At 33.1% G+C, this 21,438-nt stretch overlaps 2 protein-coding genes and 1 long non-coding RNA gene across 5 annotated transcripts in view; 2 read left to right on the forward strand and 1 right to left on the reverse strand.

Annotated features, from left to right (window-relative positions):
- LOC149483683 (ras-related protein M-Ras-like) lies at nt 1-10,856 on the reverse strand. 2 transcript variants are annotated; one of them, XM_089702854.1, is made up of 6 exons: nt 10,779-10,856; nt 9,693-9,781; nt 7,334-7,487; nt 6,457-6,644; nt 4,590-4,718; nt 1-3,529 (listed from the first exon to the last, which is right to left on the reverse strand). In XM_089702854.1, exons 2-6 carry the CDS (start codon nt 9,729-9,731, stop codon nt 3,443-3,445), a joined length of 597 nt encoding a protein of 198 aa, XP_089558980.1. In that variant the 5' UTR covers nt 9,732-9,781; nt 10,779-10,856; the 3' UTR covers nt 1-3,442. The 2 variants fall into 2 exon arrangements, with proteins under 2 accessions (XP_089558980.1, XP_089558979.1); XM_089702853.1 differs by lacking the exon at nt 10,779-10,856 and adding an exon at nt 9,886-10,098.
- The window catches only part of LOC149483681 (uncharacterized), a 163,200-nt gene that overhangs the window by 81,860 nt on the left and 59,902 nt on the right, over nt 1-21,438 (forward strand). The window lies entirely within an intron of this gene.
- Nucleotides 9,720-21,438, forward strand: part of LOC149483684 (uncharacterized) — a 25,603-nt gene continuing 13,884 nt past the window's right edge. Inside the window, exon 1 of one of the 2 annotated variants that reach the window (XM_089702843.1) lies at nt 9,720-9,948. The gene's annotated coding sequence lies outside the window, so the exon portion shown is untranslated. Of the gene's footprint in view, nt 9,949-19,320; nt 19,450-21,438 lie in introns of those variants that run through there. The other variant, XM_089702844.1, reaches the window with a different exon arrangement.

The following is a 21,438-nucleotide window of genomic DNA, read 5'->3' on the forward strand; positions in this document are numbered from 1 at the left end:
CGAACATTTTGATATTGTTTTGGCATCTGATAGTTTATAATTTGAAATTTTGTTTTACGACCAAATACTTAAAATTTAAATCCACTGGGTAACGATGAAATCCAACATGTTGAAAACACGCAAAATTGTTGAACAACGTTGTCTGTCTCTCTACTTCTATCATGCTGCGCATAATCTGACAACGTCGCGCGACAACTGGCAAAACTGCATAAACATGCACGTCGCGCAAACTGGCAACGTCGCGTACCCACTGGACATATTGCGCGCCAACTGGCAACGTCGCGTACCCACTGGACACATTGCGCGCCAACTGGCAACGTCGCGTACCTACTGGCCACATTGTGAAACATTGAGTGTCACGTGTCGCGTACCAAATGTGAAAATACGCGCTTAGTCACTCCAATATCAATTAACTTTATCCCACTTTTATCATAATATTTTTGAGTTTATTTAACAGTTTTTATATTTAAGTTTCTTCGGCTTCCAGTCAATACCCACTTAAAAACTATAGCATTTGGTACCAAAGTGTATCAGCCTTGAATCGTGACTGTACATTAGCCTCCGACGACACATCGTAACGACATTTTGTAATTTTATTATATACTTATTCACATAGGCGATGACAAAACTATCTTATAAAATATAATCTTAGTTCGTATCTGAGCATGGTTTTTTTATCATTAAATGATACAAAAATATGGGGTTTTAGGAGCGATCTAAAAGTATTGCTGAATAAATATACTTCATTTTTATTTTCTATCCCTTTCTATCGTTGGAAATACAGTTGGCTAGAGTGAGAAGGGTTATCAAGAGTTCTTTCACTTAAGTGTAGTTTAACAATATGGTATAAGATGGAAAATTGCAGAATTATTTAAATTTCGGAACATTACATACCTACCTAGAATACAAATCAAAGCTGATATTATAGTCTGTAGTTCGAGAGTTGTACTCTTTATTTCTTGATTTTATTAACGAAATGTTTTATTGAAAACATTTTGGTCCATTAAGGGCCGTTCATAAAATACGTTGGCATATAAGAGGGGGAAGGGGTCTTGCTGAGTGTGACAAGATGTGGTCAGGGAGGAGGGGCGGAGATCTACGGCAACGTATACGTCACTACAGTGCAAAATATTATGTATTTGTTCGTTATGAAAGATATTCAATAAATACCAATATATCTTTCTCGCTCTACCAATTTCCATTTCTATATAACAGAAAGAGACAGATATATAAAAAAGAGGTATATCTAACTTAGCGCTTATAAGACACACATGTATATGTTTTTGGTGAATTTCAAAGGGATTCGAACCCACGACTGGTCGCAATTAATCACAATATTTATCTTACTGACTCGATAATGCTATATAATAACTATTTTCTTATAACTAATAAATAAAACAAACAAAAAATTAAAATAAATTTGAAAATATATTAATTAATAACATAAACATGGAATAAACATGATTAACAAGTTTAAATTAACATATATTTTTAATTTAATGTGCTTTGGGGCAGTTTTTGAATGCGGGTAGTTTCAAAAATAAGGATATCATTTCTAGAAATCAAGGAATATTTAAAGAATTTCAATTCGGTTTAAAAAATATTTTAAACCGAATTGTTCTAATTGAGAATCTTTATTTTTTTAAAACCCTACATTCATAACTACCCCCAAACACTATAAAATTATACTTTGGTGAAATTCTAACTTTAAATAAGCGATTAATCTATAAAATATTTATTTTTGTCTTCACTTAAACATATTATACTAACAAAACATGAAACACAAACCTTACCTAACATTCAACTACAACACACGAAAACAGCATCAAAATTTGTGCATCATATGCATATCTTTGGGGGTACATTTTTAGGCTAACATGGAAAATAAATAATTACTTATCTAATAAAATATATTTTGTATGCTTAAAGCATTGAATAGATCCGTTAAATATTTTTTTAAATACGTTTTTGTCTTAAAGACTGAATTTGTGACGTCATACCTCATGCTGTCTCTGTCTTTCACACTGGGAGTGACAAGGACAGTATGAGATATTCGTAAGCTTTGAAATCTAATATGTATCTATATAAAAAGAACATGTTAACTATTGGAAGATTTTTAGTCATTCTATTATATACTTTATTTACTGGAGTTAAGGTACGGAATAGTATGCTTATATTTATGTTTTTTTTTGGTATTTTCAAATCAAATCTCACGAATTTAGTGAAACGTTATGGATACAAGTCTTTATCGTTTTTTTTTTTTTGGATTTTTTAGTTTCTTATTTCTATAAGCATGTTAGTTATTAATAAACACTATTTTAAACTTTTGAAATAAACCTAAACTGCTGTTTTTTTTGTATCTATGGTCAAGTTAGTCCAAATCAAATAAGAAAAAATATGAATTTTTGTGATTTTTACACATTATTATTTTTTGACATAATTCTAAAACAGATTATATTAACTAAATAAATCACACCCTTAGGGCCCATTCACACATTTAGATTTTTAGTTATAAATTATCGTGCGTGTGAATGGATCCTAATATAGTGAAAAGATCTCTAAATACTTCGATAAATCCATAAATGCAACTAAAATACTGAACGTCAAGCGAATTTTCCTTATATAAGCAAATATATAAGCCAATTATATAAGCGACCGACACGCATCAAAGCAAGATGCTTAGAACATTTAAAACCCTGCACATTTTCTAGACAATTTAACATAATATTATATCCCAAGAAATATATTTAGATACTTGCTATTATTATTAAGCAATTCTAGTGTTTAAATTGAATAAATAAATAAATATTTCCGGACAATTTTCACACACGGCACGATCTGATACCATACTAAGCTTTCGCTTGTGTTATGGAAACCAGATGGCTGATAAACATACATATATATAATTTTAAATAAATACTTATATAGTAAAACATCCAGACACAGAGCAAACATCTATGTTCATCACACAAATATTTGCCCCGGGTGGGAATCGAATCCACCACCAGTGGCTTGGAAGGCAGGGTCACTACCAACCAAGCCAAGGTCAGTCAGATTAATTATTATCAGGATCCACTGTGTTTATAATAAGACCATAAAGTATATTTATTTCTTCGTTTTTCGATTGTTTACTTAGGGCCGATTTTTCAATGCTTGGATAAAACTTATCCGTCCAATAAAGTATTATACACGATAATATTAAAATGTCACGTTAACTGTCAAATACGGGCAATTAGAATACGTTTTCAAAATGGTAGTTTTATACATTATTCGACGAATAAGTTTTAACCAAAGATTGAAAAATCAGCCCTTAAAACCATAACATAAAAAAATAACATTTCTACTACCCACATAATGTTTCATTCAAAACAAATTTTAAGCATTACTACAGATCTTATAACAAATAAAATTTTCAAACGCATATCGGGCATTTGTATGGAATCTATAGAATTTGGCATTTACATATGAACTTGCTGCGGCGTCGTTGTTTTTCCTCTTGTTGGGGATGGTTGCGAATGATGCGGACCAACTGCAAAACAAGCATTTTTATATATAATAATATTATAAAGAGGAAAAGTTTGTAATTATGTATGTATGTATTGTTTTCACGCATAAACCTCTTAACCGATTTTGATGAAATTTGACACAGACAATCTTTAGACCCTGAGAAAGAACATAGGCTACCTTTTATTGCGAAATATGTACCACGGGCGAAGCCGGGGCGGACCGCTAGTTTATTATAAGATTAAAGTTTTTAGGAGAACACAAAAATCTTAATCTTAATACTATACTATTATAAAGGCGAAAGTTTGTATGGATGTATGGATGTATGGATGTATGGATGTTTGTTACTCTTTCACGTAAAAACTACTGAACCGATTACAATGAAATTTAGCACACATATAGAGGGTAACTTGGATTAACACATAGGATAGGTTTTATCCCGGAAATCCCACGGGAACGGGAACTATGCGGGTTTTCCTTTAAAAACGCGGGCGAAGCCGCGGGCGGAAATCTAGTAATGTGATAAAGCAAAGGAGAAAAAAAAGACGGGTTGCACTCCGGGAGTGCCGGCAGAAATGAAAACTTGATTATTAACGTTGAGCATGTTTGATATCCATCCGTCTTACGCTTTTTCGATCAGGTCACGTGTCCTGACGCGAGTTTAAGATTTTATACCCAACGCCGCTAAAGAAGTTTTCACTTCAATACTAAAACCATAAACGTAAACAACACAGGAGTAAACAAAATAATAATCATTACAGAATTTAAAAACTATAGTTACTTAATCTATCCCCATGTCGATCTGTTAGTCTGTTGAAAAACTATTGCACCGATTTTCATTCTATTTTCACCTATGCTTGTTTCTCGAGGAAGATTTTAGTAGACTTACTAACTAATAGTACTTACATAATTTTGCAATAACGCGTCAAAAGCCTAATTAATTAAATTAAAACTTATTTTCAGCACCAAACAATAAGAAGACGTATAAGATGAACAACATGAACAAGCAGAACAACATGAACAAGAAGAACAAGCGGAACAACATGAACTAACTGAACAAGACGTACAACTTGAACAACACCAACCTCATGAAAAGCCGCATCGATATTGAGCGGCGGCTCCTTAGCGCTCGTCTCTATATATGGAGCGGAAAGTGCACGCGCTAACTCACGCCCCGCGTCTTCGCTCACCACGCGAGAGTGGACCAGATCCACCTGAAAATAGATAGATAAATAGATAAAATGTTTATTTTAAAAAAATGTTTAGAACACCAAACATACAATACAAACACAAAAAAATAGCGGCCGAATTGAGAACCTCCTCCTTTTTTTGAAGTCGGTTAATAACAGCAATGGAACAATACAATAGAGGTCATAATAATTGTGATAAGAGGAAATGTTTGGTATTTTGTAATATGTTATCTAATGCACCTAGGAATACAGATCATAATTGTGTGCACATTTGGTTTTGTGGGAGGACATACATACAGAAGCAGGTGGAAACAGATAAAGTTAGTAAGCTGGTAAAATAATGTTCATAACCACTAGATATATAATGAAATTATACAACAATGAATTCAAAACTGCCATTAAGTGTGTTTGCAGAATTTTAGTTAAAAGAAAAAACCGTTAAAACAATGTCAAGCTTATTCGCATTACTCTAAGGTGTTTTCACAAAACGCACTAAAGGCAATAAATTTATAGCCAAAACGACCAAAAACAACCTTATTTAAATGAATTAAAGTGGGATTTACAAAGTATTGTGTAGTCGCTGATTATGTATGTGTTTGTTGTTGTTATTATTGTCGAGCCAATTTAATAGGCAACATTTGACGTCTATCAATTTTATCTTCGAAGAGAGGTAACCTGCTTAAAAACATCGATTAAAGTGAATTAATCGATACGGATTTGAAACATTTGTCAATCGAATTTATTGATTTATGATAATTTTTATTCACAAGTAATCAATGCATTCGATTCTAGATGTCAGATTTCGATTTTTAGAGTAACGTCTCTGGTATTTAAAAAGAAAAAAGGTTTATTGACACAAAATTGTAGTGACGTCAGTTCTTCAATTCAGAAATTGTTTATTATGTTTAAAATGGTTTATCAGTAAAATGAAATCTTAAAATTACTTGTATCGATCATTGTTATTATAAATATGTAGTCGTAATTGAAAAAAGTCAAGCAAATGTGCAGTTCTAACAAAACGAAATATCATGTTATTCTATGTCGTCGTTACTAGGTTACGTTCTTGAATTTTGTTGAACTGTCAAATGTTGCCTATTAAAATGGCTCTACTATAATAATGAAAGAATAACTTTAATAATATTTTATTCCCATAAACAAAACTAACCTTATTAGCAGCGATCAGCATGGGGTACGTCTCCCGATCCTTGACCCTCAGTATCTGCGTGTGAAAGTGGCGAATGTTCTCGAAGCTCTGCTTGTCCGTCACCGAGTAGACCAGAAACTATCTTACATACTAAAGCTACATACTTACTATATTTGTTTGAACGCGCTAATATCAGGAACTACTGGACTTCAAAAACTATTTTACCATAGGATACATACATGATCTCCGTATGCTTAAGCTACGTAATATGTATTAGGGGCGAAGCTGGGGCGAACCGCTAGTATATTTTATGTCAAAACTCACCTTATTAATCAGCATCGACATATATGCCTTTCTTTTAATCACACATTATTTCCTTTTGACGTGATAACGTTTTTAAAATCGTTTTAGTCGGGTGACATGTTCAGAAACTTGTGTCACACAAAAACCTCACGAGCGCGATCGCAGGTATAACGAGAGAGAGACGGACCGATCTCCCGTCTCATCTCGAGCGCTGCCACTGCATTATGTTATCACGTAAACATCTTGATCGTAAACCAACTTTACAAACAACCATTTTTTTTACTATATTTCTTTATACCCGGCTACTAATCTGACCTTATTAGCAGCAATCAGCATGGGGTAAGTCTCCCGATCCTTGACCCTCAGTATCTGCGTGTGAAAGTGGCGAATGTTCTCGAAGCTCTGTTTGTCTGTCACCGAGTAGACGAGTAGAAATCCGTCCCCCTTGCGCATGTACTGTTCGCGCATCGCACTGAACTCCTCCTGCCCGGCTGTGTCGAGTACTGGAATATTATATAGTATATTTTATTTGTTATATACACATTTCCTAGGAATTGTATACAATGACGGATTACATACATTTCCGGTAACATATACATAAAGCACCGAAAGAATTAAATTGATTAAATTAAATAGCATATACTAACGGAGTACAATATCGTCTCTTTTTAATGTAGAAATAGTAACAATATTTTGTAAATTATAAATTGAATATTGTTTTTAACCAACTTCATTAATTTAACACATAATCTAAGCTTCATGAAGAAGAGCTGGGTTGGTTTCAGGTTTATCTGTTTACCGTATTTTCACATAAAATAGGTGCTTGGCTTTTATTTTGCAGAAACATTCACATGTTATTTATAAATTTTACTTGTTAAATATTATGAATGCAATGCCATGTACTGCAAACATATCTTATCATTCAATTCAGATATTTACTAGAACTTGCAATCACAACATACTTAGTATAAAACAAAGTCGCTTTCTCTGTCGCTTTGTATGTTTAAATCCTTAAAACTATGCAATGGATTTTGATGCGGTTTTTTTTTATAGATAGAGTGATTCAAGAGGAAGGTTTTAGTATATAGTCTATTAGGTTTTAGACAAAGCAGGCGAAACCGCGGGCGGTAAGCTGTATACTACATACATAAATAAACATGTGCATACCATTTATAAATTTATATGTACATACCATCCAAAATACACCATTGTCCGTCCACCTCTGTATGCTGTATGTACGAATCCTCGATGGTCGGGTCGTAGTCTGTCACAAAGAGCTTCTGAAAGAACTGTATGGTGATCGCGCTCTTGCCGACACCACCATCGCCAACCACTACCAATTTCACCTGCAATGTTAGAAAAATATATTAATTTCGACTGCAATGTACATATACATAGTTGAAATAAATACATAACTCAGGCCCCGGAACCACAGACACAATAGAAAATCTATTGTGTCTGGGACCGATCGGGCCGCTTGGGGCTCAATGGGTTAATACAATAAATAGTTAAGGCTTTGCCTGAGTAGATAGACTAGATATTTCTTGTAATTATATGCGTGTTTATAATATTTTGAGTTAATATCTTGATGCTAGCAAAGTATAGATCAAGTAAAAGGTGAAGTGAAAGTGAAGTCCCATGTGGGGTAAGGGGCCGATGTATTATACATCTGTTTCACTGATTGATTTTCTTTAGGGACAATAAGTAGATGATCTTCTTTGTCCTACCAGACTGAGGCATTTTTTTTTCCTTATCTCCACTGGGAATCGAACCCAGGACCCTTCGGAGCCACCCAAGTAAAAGGTGAAAAAATAAAAATTTGTTCAGTCCTTCTCAAGTTATATGCGAGGAAATAAAAATATTTTTATCAATATGTTTTATAAAATATAGAAGATGTGTTACTAAGTCTGTTTGTTACAACTCAAGGCTATATGCACTTATTTTAGAGATAAATGGAACGTCGAAGAAAGATATGAGATAGAACTAAAAAGATAAACATTTATGTATAAAACAGGCTGAATATAAAATAGATTTACTTTAGAGGTGTTTGTGTAACTACAAAAGGGTATAGCTTCAGAATACAATTTCAGCATAACTATTTCTTTTTAGTGTATGAAATTATGTTCTCAGGAATTATACTAAACTAATCAGAAATTCTCATTTCTATGTTTATACCATTCTATGGTAATATATTATAAACCTGAAGAGTTTGTTTGTTTATTTGAACGTGCTAATCTCAGGAAATACTGGTCCGATTTGAAATTTTATTTCAGCGTTACATAGGCCATTTATCGAGAAAGACTAAGGGCTATATATCATCATGCTAAAACCAACAGGAGCGGAGCACTGCGGTTAAAACCGCAGGGCACATCTAGTAGTATAAGTGTGGCACTTTAAATTCTAGCAATATGTATTAATACAATCACATAAACTAGAACATTTTTTAATGTATTGCTGTAATTTAATTATAATAATTATCTGATTTGCTCATGTTGCAATTGAAAACCTAAACATTATCTTATGTAATGCATTTGTAGAGCTTCCTTCTACAAAGCTAAGTTTATTTATTTTTTATTGATGAACTATAGAGCTAAATAAATTCTTTAAATGCTTGGATTACTCAATAAGGTGCTATATACATCACTAACTAATATCAACATCACTACATAATATAAAACAAAGTAGCTTTCTCTGTCCCTATGTATGCTTAAATCTTTAAAATTACATTACAGAATTTGATGTGGTTTTTTAATAGATAGTTATTCAAGAGGAAGGTTTTTGTATGTAATTTATTAGGTTTTAGACAAAATGGGCGAAGCCAGAAAGAATAGAAAGAAGCCAGGGCAAAAAGCTAGTATAGATAACTAGAGGTAGCTACAACAAAAACTACTACAAAATACTTCATTAACTCAAGCAGGGGACATTTTTATATTAAAAACAAACATTTAACATACACAATCACAATCCCTGAATATAGACATCACTGAGCAAACTAAATCTGTAAGCAAATAAAATATAAACTGTTTGTTTTAATTTCATATAAATAAAAGATAATAAGCTAGTAAAAATAATTAATAATCTAATAAATATCTGAGTATGTGATGTGCTTTCCTGCTCTAACAGATCCAGACTGTTAAATTAGTTTTAAATTCCAAAAAATATTTAAAGAACAAGTATGAACAATTTGCCAAATGTGTTTAAAAAAAATTGATGATAATAAGATGCAAATGAAAAAATCAAAGCACTATTATTATCACTATTAGATCCTTATCATCACCTGTTTAGTATTTATTTTGTTAGAGTTTTACCCACAAAATAGATAACAAAAACTTACAAAAAACATCGATAATAAATTTTTATAGCGCACTTTTACAGAGGTTTTATACAAAAATATACTAAAAATAGAATAAATTATATTAACAGTCATGAAAAACAGTGATTATGATTATGATACATATTTATGGAACAAACTTTGCAACACGGTATTTACGATTATCCTGTTTACGAATAACGTAATAGGAAAAACTTAGGATTTAAATCATTTTACTTACTGTGGGTAGATTCTCACTAGGCGGTCCCGGACGCGTCATGATGTCTCCAACGAAAACACGAGCGAACGACGCTCATCAGCAATAATTATCTGTAATATGTCAAACAATACATACGCTACGATGCCTCAGTCCAAATTAAACATCCTACGCCCATAGTTTTAAGAGCTTATTTCCTCACATAAACACGAAGTACCTCATTTCTTCGAGTTCCTGGAGGACGGAAGCTCTCGGTGGACGGAATGACTTCTTTACTGCGGTGAGTTTATTTTGATAAATAATTGTTTTCATGCGTACATCGTTCGGGGCACTTATTTGTGACTTATTTTTTCGTTTTATTTTTCCTATTGCCCGTGAAAAAACGAACATTGACAGTTAGGTATTTGGGCTGATTTGACTTTGACACGTGAACGCCGAACGACGGAACGACCAATTCAATTTTCAAATGCCACAGATACCAGTAAAATAGCAAAGATAGAGTTTGGTTTCGATTGGAATCAAAAAGGCAAAAGGTACATAAATGAAATGATTGTTTTTTTATACGTTGTTGAATTAAAATACCTGTTCTATGTTTATCTATATCATAATTAAAAAAAGAAAACGGTTCTTTATAGATTAAATCTAAAGTAACATACAAGGTAACATAATATTATTATGTTAAAAAAATTGCTTTTATTTTATGGGCTCAATAAGGGCTATATCAAAAATTGGATAGTAAAATTATATGAAGACAAATTTAAATATTTTATGGGCGAAAAATGGGTTGTAGAGTTAAAAAAAAACAATCTTTAAATTAAATATTTGTAAAGATTTAATTAGAAAAAATGTTGTGTGGTTTTATGAAACCACGGTAAAAGTGAAACTATTCGAACGGTTCCGAAATCCGAACACTGCTTTGTGTAGCGCATGTCGCGTGTCGGTCGGCTGCCGAGTAGGTATACCTACTCGGCAGCCGCGATACACGCGACATGCGCTACACAGACCAAAAAGTTTGAGACGATGTAATAAAAGTTTCACTTTAAATTCATCATTGGAAAAACTCATTAAAATAAGTTAAAATATAATTAAACAAAGGAAAATGCAACTTACCTACACGTCGTGCATGCTATTCAGAACTGCTAGACTGTGTCGGTCCTCCATGTGAACTATTATACAAACAGACACAATCCATTTTCCACAGTTGATTGCATCGGATCAAATGTTTTTGTTAGACGATCATCTAGGTGGAAAAATGATACCTACGTATGTGGATAGGTTTTAATGTAGGTATACTTGTAGGACAAAATTATGTCATGTTGATTTTTTATATTATGATTGATTAGGCATGACGAAAGATTTTCAAAACCTCTTCCATAATGTATGTATACGTTTATTAAACAAGAAAAACCCTATATTTCACTAATATACTTAAATTTAACGAAGATAAAAGCCATTTTTCAAAAAATATTTATTAACTGTGCTAAAACAGCTCACAGGTGTCATGGCGTAGGGGTGACGTCACTCTTACGTAAATACGTAATTATCTGTATGCATAGCGAAGTAAAATTAAACAAATATTTAATTATAAAGTGTTATAGAATCTAATTTCAAAGTTTATAAGTGGTGTGCAGTATTGCACTGTGAATCTACATAAAAATAATACCTCTTTTATCTTTGTTAAATTTAAGTATATTAGCGAAATATAGGAGTTTTCTTGTTTAATACACGTATACACACATTATGGAAGAGGTTTTGAAAATCTTTCGTCATGCCTATTGTTTAAAGTGAGAAAATAATATGAAATGATTGTATAAATTTGACGCAGAGAAACCCGAACCACATATTCGTGAATTCGCAATTATATTTCTGTTCTGAGTCGATAAAGCATACGTGAAAAAATAGAAAATAAATAAAAATGCGTATTCTCAGCATGTTCATAACAACAAAATACACCTGCCGCGAAGTTGTTGTGAGTTGTTTACGTAGACGTGACGTCACGCGTGTTTCAGTCAAAATGGCCGACTGCAGAATTTCAATGTTTTATTTTATTGATAATCTCATTAATCTTAATGTTTTTAATATTTCTAAGTCACTATTTTTAATTTATATATTATACATTTTCCCTTAAAAACACTAATTCGAACATTTATGTATACTGTCGTCATGCATTTTAACACATTAGTTATATACCTAATTAATTCGTTTATTAATTTTTCGGTAAATTACAAAATAATGGACAGTTTATATTATGCTATAAATTAAAATGTATCCGATGACTTAATTAAACTTACCTGAATTAAGAAATATTTTTTTGATTTTAACAATACAGAAAATAAATGTTAGATGTCGAATCTCGAAATTTTCATATTATGCCAACAAGATGCCCATTATCATAATTATTTTGACCTGAGGTGCTGAAAAATTTGGGTCATACTTTTCGTGCTTGTTCCATTGAGATAATTATAATTTATATACATATGGACTATGGAGACGACTCACGACACCGCCTACATCACATATGTTCTGCTCAACATACGCCATATGGGCTAAAAAAAAAAATGACGTACCTAACCGGTAACCGGTAACGTTAAACGTATCAGCACTCAGTCGCTTGCTTGCTCATTGGCGCGAACGTCACGCTCATTTTTATAAATTGTTTTAAAGTGAAACGCATCAAATATGCCTTCGTGTGTGTTACGATATTGCACAAATCATACAAATAATACGGAAAAGTGCAAAGGAATAACTTTTCATCAGTAAGTAAAAACATTTTTAAAACTTAGTTACTTAGAGCCATTGAGATATACATATTATTATCTCAATGGTTAGAGCAAAATTTTTGGCGGGCGACATTTTGCGTCATTTGTCATAGATTAAAAATTTAAGATATGACATTGGGCATGAAATAAGTGTTGTTAGTAATATTTGCTGGCGTATATTTTTATAGTATAAAATAATTTAGAAAAGCATAGACTGATTGTTAATTGAAAAAAGGTGAAATCATGAAATATGAAAATCAATTACTTAATCACCAATTTTTTTTTGTTAATTGATTTTAATCACGTTTTTAATTGATATTGTATAAGCTACTGACTTGAACGTATTTAATTAAATTATTATTTATTTATCTGCACTAATATTATAAAGAGGAAAACTTTGTTTGTTTGTTTGATTGTAATGAATAGGCTCATAAACTACTGGACCGTATTGATGAAATTTGGCACAGACAATCTTTAGACCCTGAGAAAGAACACAGGCTACTTTTTATTGCGAAATATGTACCACGGGCGAAGCCGGGGCGGCAACTAGTTCAGAGATAAGTAATTAATATTTTTTCTATTCAAGGTTTCCACGTCGGGGCCGTGAAGAAAGGGAAAAATGGGTAAAATTTGTCCAAAACAACCGCAGTGAAGAAACCTGGTTACCATCCGATAGAACTTGCGTCTGTTCATTGCATTTTCGCGATGAGGATAAATATACCACAAAAACGGGAAGGCGTTTTCTAAAGAAGTCTGCTGTTCCTTGTATTGATGTTAGTAATAATAATAAAATTTTACGGATTTGTATAACAAATAAAATATTATTTTAGCCATCACTAACATTATGTTATATTTATTTTAGCCGAAGGTGTGCTACAATAGTACTGGAACTATGCAAGCAATTTCTGAGTCTGTTAGCGAGTCTGAATCTATTTTCGATACACCAAGAAAAATTGTTCTGAAAAGAAAAAAACATGACTTAACTCTGGCAAAAAAAAAGTTGACAAATAAATTTAAGAAAGTTCAACCTCTAAACAGACATTTAAAGATGAAATGCGAATCTCTGACCCTTCTTGTTAAATCTCTTAAAGCTAAATTTTCACTCGATGGAATGGCCGAAAATAATTTGATGGATAAAGCAGAATTGGTGGAAATACAAAAAAAACTAATTGAAACAAATAAACAGAATAGAAATTCTTTAAAATATACACCTGCACTACGTAAGTTCGCATTGACTCTAAATTACTATTCGCCAGCGGCTTACAAATATGTGAGAAATGTTTACAATAACGTCCTTCCACATCCAAGGACTCTCTGTCGATGGTATGGTACGTTTGATGCTGAGCCAGGATTTACTAATGAAGCGTTCGAAGCTCTTAAACTGAAATTTAAATCAGGTGACAAATCTCTTGTGTGTAATTTAGTCTTCGACGAAATGGCTATCCGTAAACAAAAATTGTTTCACAACCAACAGACACTCGGTGCCGTCAACTTTGGAGCAGGCCCTCAAGAAGGTGACGTTGACGATAACGTAGCATCGCAGGCCTTAATATTTATGTTGGTATCGCTGACTGAAAATTGGAAGCTCCCTGTGGGCTACTTTTTAATAGCAGGCATAACTGCTGAAACAAAGGCAAATTTAATTAAAACCTGCTTACGGAAATGTCATGACGCTGGAGTTACAGTACTAAGCGTTACATTTGATGGATGCTCCACAAATCTATCGACTGCTAACATTCTAGGTTGTGACTTAACCGACCCAAATAATTTTGTGACCCATTTTCCGCACCCGAGTACTCAAGAGAAGGTATGTATATTTCTTGATGCATGCCATGTTATTAAATTGATAAGAAATACTTTTGAAAGGAAGAGACTATTTATTGATGAAGATGGCAAGAAAATTAGATGGCAGCTATTGATCAATCTGAATAAACTTCAAACAAAAGAGGGTCTCAGATTTGGTAACAAACTAACACAACGCCACCTCCACTTTCGCAACCAGATAATAAAGGTTAAGCTTGCTACGCAATTATTGAGTATCAGTGTAGCAAAAGCGTTGCTACTATGCGATCAGGTATTGAAATCGTCGCAGTTCTTTGACTCGTCAGCAACTGTAAATTTTTTAGAAATAATGAATAACTTTTTTGACACAATGAATTCGAGAAAGTGTCACTTTTATGGATTCAAACGGCCAATTGATACACAAAATAAATCAGCAGTATTTGAATTTCTGGACAAAGTAAAGAAGTACATCCTGAATTTGGAATTTCACATAAAATATAGAAGAGTGATTAAAAGAAAAAATTTTGCGCCTCGTATCACACTATCAATTTCAAAACGGAAAATTGTGGAATCAGCAAATAAAACAGGGTTTATTGGCGCCATCATTTGCATAGAATCTCTGAAAACATTGTATCAAAATGCAGTCGAGGACAAACAAATTATGAGTTATATTTCGACGTATCGACTCAGCCAGGACCACTTAGAATTGTATTTTGGTGTCATCAGACAACATGGTGAATACAACAATAACCCCAATATTTTGCAATTGCGAGCTGGTTATAAAAAGACATTAAATCACTTAGAACTTCGCTCATCTTTTACAGGCAATTGTATTCCATTAGACAATTTCAATATTTTGCACAACTCTTCAACTGACGTAATAAATAGCACCACACACATGAACAGACACGATGACGAGGAATACGAAATTTTATCGGCTACTCGCTGCTTACAGTCTGATATAGAAGCCGAGAACAACTGTAAAATTTTTGCAGATATACTCGATTGCCAACAAATTTTATTTAGTTCCCAATTGATAGTCGGATACATATCTGGCTACATTTCCAGGATTTTGACAAAGTCATTAAAATGCGAAGTATGGGAGTATTCAGAGAGAAAGCTTGAAACTTATAAGCGCTTATCGGCGCTTGTCATGTTCATATATTTTCCTGCGCGGGTTGACAGCACTGACAGGAAAATATATGAACATGACAGGCGCCGATAGGCGCTTATAAGTTTCAAGCTTTCTTTCTGAATACGCCCTTTGTGTGGATAGTTTGAGCACAACAGCAAGGTTGCCTCATCATAAGCTAATAAGTATCAAAGATATGGGTGGCTTGACATACTCAACAGATGACGTGTATAAAATATGTATCGCCACAGAAACAGTCATACGAAAAATTTCAAAGCAACAAATCAAATTCGCTTCTAAACACTATTTTAGCTATATTACTGTCAATACTTTAGAATATTTTATTGAGAAGGAGGTATTTACATCTTTGGTTCAACATTCGTTTCATCAACCGTGCACTTTAAACCACCGAGTGCATTTGATGCGGGCCATTATACATAGATACACCATGATTCGCTTGAAACACGAAGCAACTCAGACTAATAATCATATAACTAAGCGACAAAAGCTAACAAAACTTATATTGTTTCAAGGTAACTAAATAAATAAATATTTCAGAACAATTTTCATACGATCTTATCCCATACTAAGATTTCGCTTGTGTTATGGAAACCAGATGGCTGATAAACTTACATATACAACTTTAAATAAATATTTATATAGATTATTAACACCCAGACACAGAGCAAACATCTATGTTCATCACACAAATATAAATAACAACAGCAGGGATGGCTCAGTGGTGAGGATCTTGGACTCGATAAGTCGAGGGTTCGAGACCAGGCGAGCGCGCAGGAAATAAATTGATTTTTCAATTTATCTGCGCATGTTATAACATCATTACTGCTCGAAACGGTGAAGCAGAACATCGTGACGAAACCGACATGTGAAAGAATCAAAGTTCCACGTCATGTTGCATCCATCAACCCGCACTTGGCCAGCGTGGCGGATTATGGCCTGATCCCTTAAGGCAGGCTCGTGTACCAGCATAGGGAACATGTTCTGAGGATGATGAACTAAATAAACATTTTGTACAAAATTACACGGCTTTTATTTTTTTTTCTAAAAAGGCTCAATTTGTAAGGAATGAAACTTCCCATAGCCCTGACTGAACCTAAAACCCGAAAAAAATTAAATTATTCCATATGACGTCACTATTTACATCATCCTATATTATATGCCAGATATTGTTAGCCCCACGTAGTAAAGTCAGTTTATACCTAAAATAAATATTAAGTAAGTACAAAGAAAATTTCAAGTCAACGTGCATGTAAGGAGTGGCACCCAATAAGGCAATAAAATAGACAGAATGAAATAAAGTGTCGCCTCTATAGCGGTGAGTCAGTGACATCGCATAATCTATGAGTTCTATGACTGTCTAGGCCTCAGTTATTGCTCTGAGGTCTAGGCTCTAATCGTCATTCGCGCGCCCCGCGCCGCGGGATTTTGTTCATCACAGATTTGTCACAGATTTTGTTCGTGGTGACTCCTCCATACGTAGTAACATTATCTCAATGGCTTGTTCACAATAATTATAAAATATGAAACCTATTTTTAACGTAGGGTGCTTACCATAGTTTATTATGTAATATTTTAATTTTATAACAATATGAAGTATGAACGCTTCTAGAAAATGTGTTAAATGTGAAAGGTTTTTCTCCCATTAGGCATGACGACAGTATCCATAAATGATCGTATTAGTGTTTTTAAGGGAAAATGTATAATAAATAAATCAAATATAGTGACTTAGAAATCTTAAAAACATTAAGATTAATGAGATTATCAATAAAATAAAACATTGAAATTCTGCAGTTGGCCATTTTGACTAAAACACGCGTGACGTCACGCTTAAGTAAACAACTCACGTCAGATGTGTTTTGTTGTTATGAATATGTTGAGAATACGCATTTTTATTTATTTTCTATTTTTTCACGTATGCTTTATCGACTCAGAACAGAAATATAATTGCGAATTCACGAATACATGGTTCGGGGTTCTCCGCGCCAACTTTATTCAATCATTTCTTATTATTTTTTCGCTTGAAATAATTACTAACACATTTTTGAGCATTATTTTTATGTGGATTCACACTGCAATACTGCACACCACTTATAAACTTTGAAATTCGTTTCTATAACACATATTTTTTTAATTTTCTTCGCAATGCGTACAAATAATTACGTATTTACTAAAAAGTGACGTCACGCCTACGCCATGACACCTGCGAGCTGTTTTGGCACAGTTAATAAATATTTTTTGAAAAATGGCTTTTATCTTCGTTAAATTTAAGTATATTACCGAAATATAGGGTTTTTCTTGTATAGTAAACGTATACACACATTATGGAAGAGGATTTCAAAATCTTTCGTCATGCCTACACTGTTTTATTCAAATGAAATAAAAGCCTCTCGTAACCATAGCAACGAATATTAAGATGGCGAATTCCCGCGCTTTCATAGCTTTCCCGCCATATCGATCGAAAGCCGTACGTTGGCCGTACCTACGGACTTTACAAAGCGTCTGTATCAACTGTATGAAATTAATCACTTTTTCATAGTAGAGCGAGTACCTATATTATGTAGAGCGATTATTTATCTTAATGCACGATTACCTAATCTTATATACTTGGGTATAATAGATTTAAAGAGCCATACGCAACTTGAATCTCATTTTCAAATTACGGTTTCGATAAGATTATTCGTGGCAATTACATAATATTATATATAAATTAATAAGAGTTTGTTTGATGGATACATAATAATAAGACACAAGTTACAGATCTATCGATTGAAACCTTTCATTTCAAAAGATCCTTTTTTGTTGAAAATTTAAAATCTTTTGCAATAAAAATGTTGTTAGTTACCTTGATAATTATTTTGCTCCATTTCTGTAAGAACTAACAAGGCAGAGTCAGCCAAGCTTACAGTTCAATGGCCGATAACGACCTTATTATAGTTATTATGTAAGCTGGTCCCAGATCCTTCTGCCATGACCTCTTTACATGTTATCTAACTGGGTCTTTTATAAGCAGAAATATTTCTGAAACAATGTTGACATCATTTCGCATTTAATTTCTTTGTTCAGGGAAAATCCTAATCCCTATCAGCTATCCCCAGGTCACAGGTGCTAATTGTGTTTAATAATTTAATTTTTACTAAGGAGTTGTGGAAGTGTTTGAAGTAAAAAAGAACATAATATAAAAACATGTTTTTTAGTTAGAAACTTCGTTATAAGTGTAGGCATAGGCATAGCCATTCTATCTTAGACTTTTAATTTTTCAAATAATTTTCATAGGTACATAACTCCATACCTACGATAATTAATATAAAAATAATTAAGAAAATAGTACCTAAATTACACGACTAATCAATCAATGAAAAATACAAAATTAGCTAAATTAAGACGAAGGACGTAGTATTAAACAGATAGTAGGAACCACAAGTTACGCCGATATGACAAGCATCTCGTTAAAATTTCAACCCCCAAATCTGTATTTCCGAACGCACCCTACGGCCTACCCCATAGACATGCGCAAAACAGTACGTCAAATAGTAATGCAACATCACGCATCTCTTCCACGGAAGTGATATTACTCCGTAACATCACACATTACCCGATCGATTTTTAATGAAATGATGACCGAGTAATATTACAGATCATATTGAAAAATAGCAATAATAACTGCAATACTTATAAGTTGTTACATATCGTAAAATTACAATTTAAGTAAATATTTAAAAAATGTAGTTGATTTTCCTTCATACTTGGCCACGTACTTTATGTTGTTTGTTAATAATTGTAATGAACGCAAGCAAATGTAAAACAAAATAAAAAAAGTGAGTGATGCGAGTGATGTTTGTAACTGATGCGTAATGCGTGATGTTGCATTACGTGTCAAAGTGATATTACTTTTGTACTATTACACGCATTACCTACCCATGTCTACTACCCCAGTGCGATTCGGAATTCGAGACGGGGATGTCGTGCGTCCGCCCTCACTAATAGTTCAATGCACCTAACCATTAAAATTAAATAGCGTCACTTTTGTTTTGTTTTGTGTATCTGTGTTTAACATAATAAGTAATCTGTAACGGATGACGTAATACAGGTAAGTCTATATCATTTCTACACATTTGAAAAACGTAGTGGAAAACCCGCGACGCATTTTCAATGGACAATATAAATTAATAGGAGTGCTCTAAGCGATGCGGTTGAAACATTAACATTATAGAATAGTATTTTTTAATTAGAATCAATGTGTACATGTAGTATGGCTGTTGTGGTTTAAATTTTAATCGTATTTTTTTTACTATATAAGTATGCGGATTTACTATGTCTCCTTTGTTAAAAATTGGTAAAAAATAAATTGTACAACAGTTGAGTAAAAATTTATAGAAATTTCTATTTACTTTTGTGTCTACTATTTTAAATATTCAATTGATAGTTACTGCGTCTGAAGATCAGTTTTTGCTCTACGTAGTAGGTAGGTACCTACTTCAAATCTCAAATACCTACTAAGTACCTATTTACAGAGAATGCTGAAAAAGTTTCCATACATTATTTTGAATGAATATCTACCTACTGCATCGTTAGGATATAAAAAAATTGAAACATGTTAGGAATTGGACAGAAATTAAAAAAAAATATTGCATGGTTTACAATAAAATAATCTTGGTAAGTTATAATATATGTACGCTTTCGCTTCTATAATAATTTCAAGATTCCAGATTCGGCATCAATACCGGCATACAGATAAAAGAAAAATCCAACAAAAATATTATAACTGAACTAGTTCAAACTGAATTGACGTCCACTCTGGGACTATCGAGCTTAAGTAATACAATTAATTTGGCAAGATCTCATCATGATTATCTTTTATCAAATTGTCCTTGATCATAGCGGTTTTATGTATCTTCCTTTGTATAACGTCGTATTTTTTTAAGGCTACCATACCTAAATATTTTTAATAAGCGCATGTTGGTCGGTAGATATTTTTTAATAGAGAAAGGCTGCAAAATCGGCTTCGCTTTCCATAGTTTAAAAAAAACGTTTTATAACCTTTTTACATGAATTTTGAACTGAAAGGTAGGAAAATCGGTAATATTAAATTAATAAAAATTAATAATGTTAGTTACAACCGCGGAAGATTTTGCAAAAAGATACATTTGCCATTTTTTTATTTTTATACGCGAAAACCAGATCATAATTTGATGATACATACGTAGAGCTGCTGATGTGTGTAGCAGGTAGCTTAGTTATGTACCAAGAATACACAACGTATGTAAGCTATGGAAATACTTGCTTTTTCCCGCGGTTCGATCCTCGCGTTTGTACGGCACAGCCAGTCCTGTAAAAATCCCATTCCACCATAGAGTATATTATATTCTATGACCATAGTAAGGCCTTTTTTTTTTTTTTTTTTTTTTTTTCAAGTGGGGAAATCTTGCCTAAGATACCCACGGCTCCCGGGGAAGGAGCCGTGGGTTATGTCGGATTCCTACCGACTAAAACCCCACCGTGTACCATCGCGCTGCTTTAGACGGGACCATAGTAAGGCCTAGCCTAACCATAGAGATATCAATTTACGCACCACACCACAGAATAATAACTAGTAGGTAGCTATATTCGATCCATAGACCATGACTTATTTCGTTGACCGCCAAAACCCTCGGGCTGCGAGATAGTACGCTATTAGTTCCGCATGACTGCCGCAAAATGAGCGGGCGTTTGATAAAAGAGTTTTTGTATTTAATAGAAATATTATCTATGGACGATATATCATTATACCTAACTAAAATATATCATTTTATTAATTAACATTATTTTCGCATTATTAGCAAAAATAACTGCTATTAAGAAGTAAGTAGTTACCTACTAAAAAGACTTATAGAAAAATATGTAATACCATAAATAATGTAGCTAACTTCTACCAGCAAACAATTTTTAAAAGCGATGGGTAATTTTTAGTTTTTAAGTAAATCTGGGTAGTATCAAATTAAAATTCTCTTTAAAATATTAATGTATTTGTTATTACCTGGGAGTTGGGACTTGAGTCGCGTGGTGCACGCATGAAATGTCCCCTATACTTTATTCCAGG

This window comes from Colias philodice, chromosome 13 (genome assembly GCF_061535455.1).
Source record: "Colias philodice isolate Cphi_HAF_F1 chromosome 13, ilColPhil1 Martin Lab GWU primary, whole genome shotgun sequence".
Classification (NCBI taxonomy): Eukaryota; Metazoa; Arthropoda; class Insecta; order Lepidoptera; family Pieridae; genus Colias; species Colias philodice.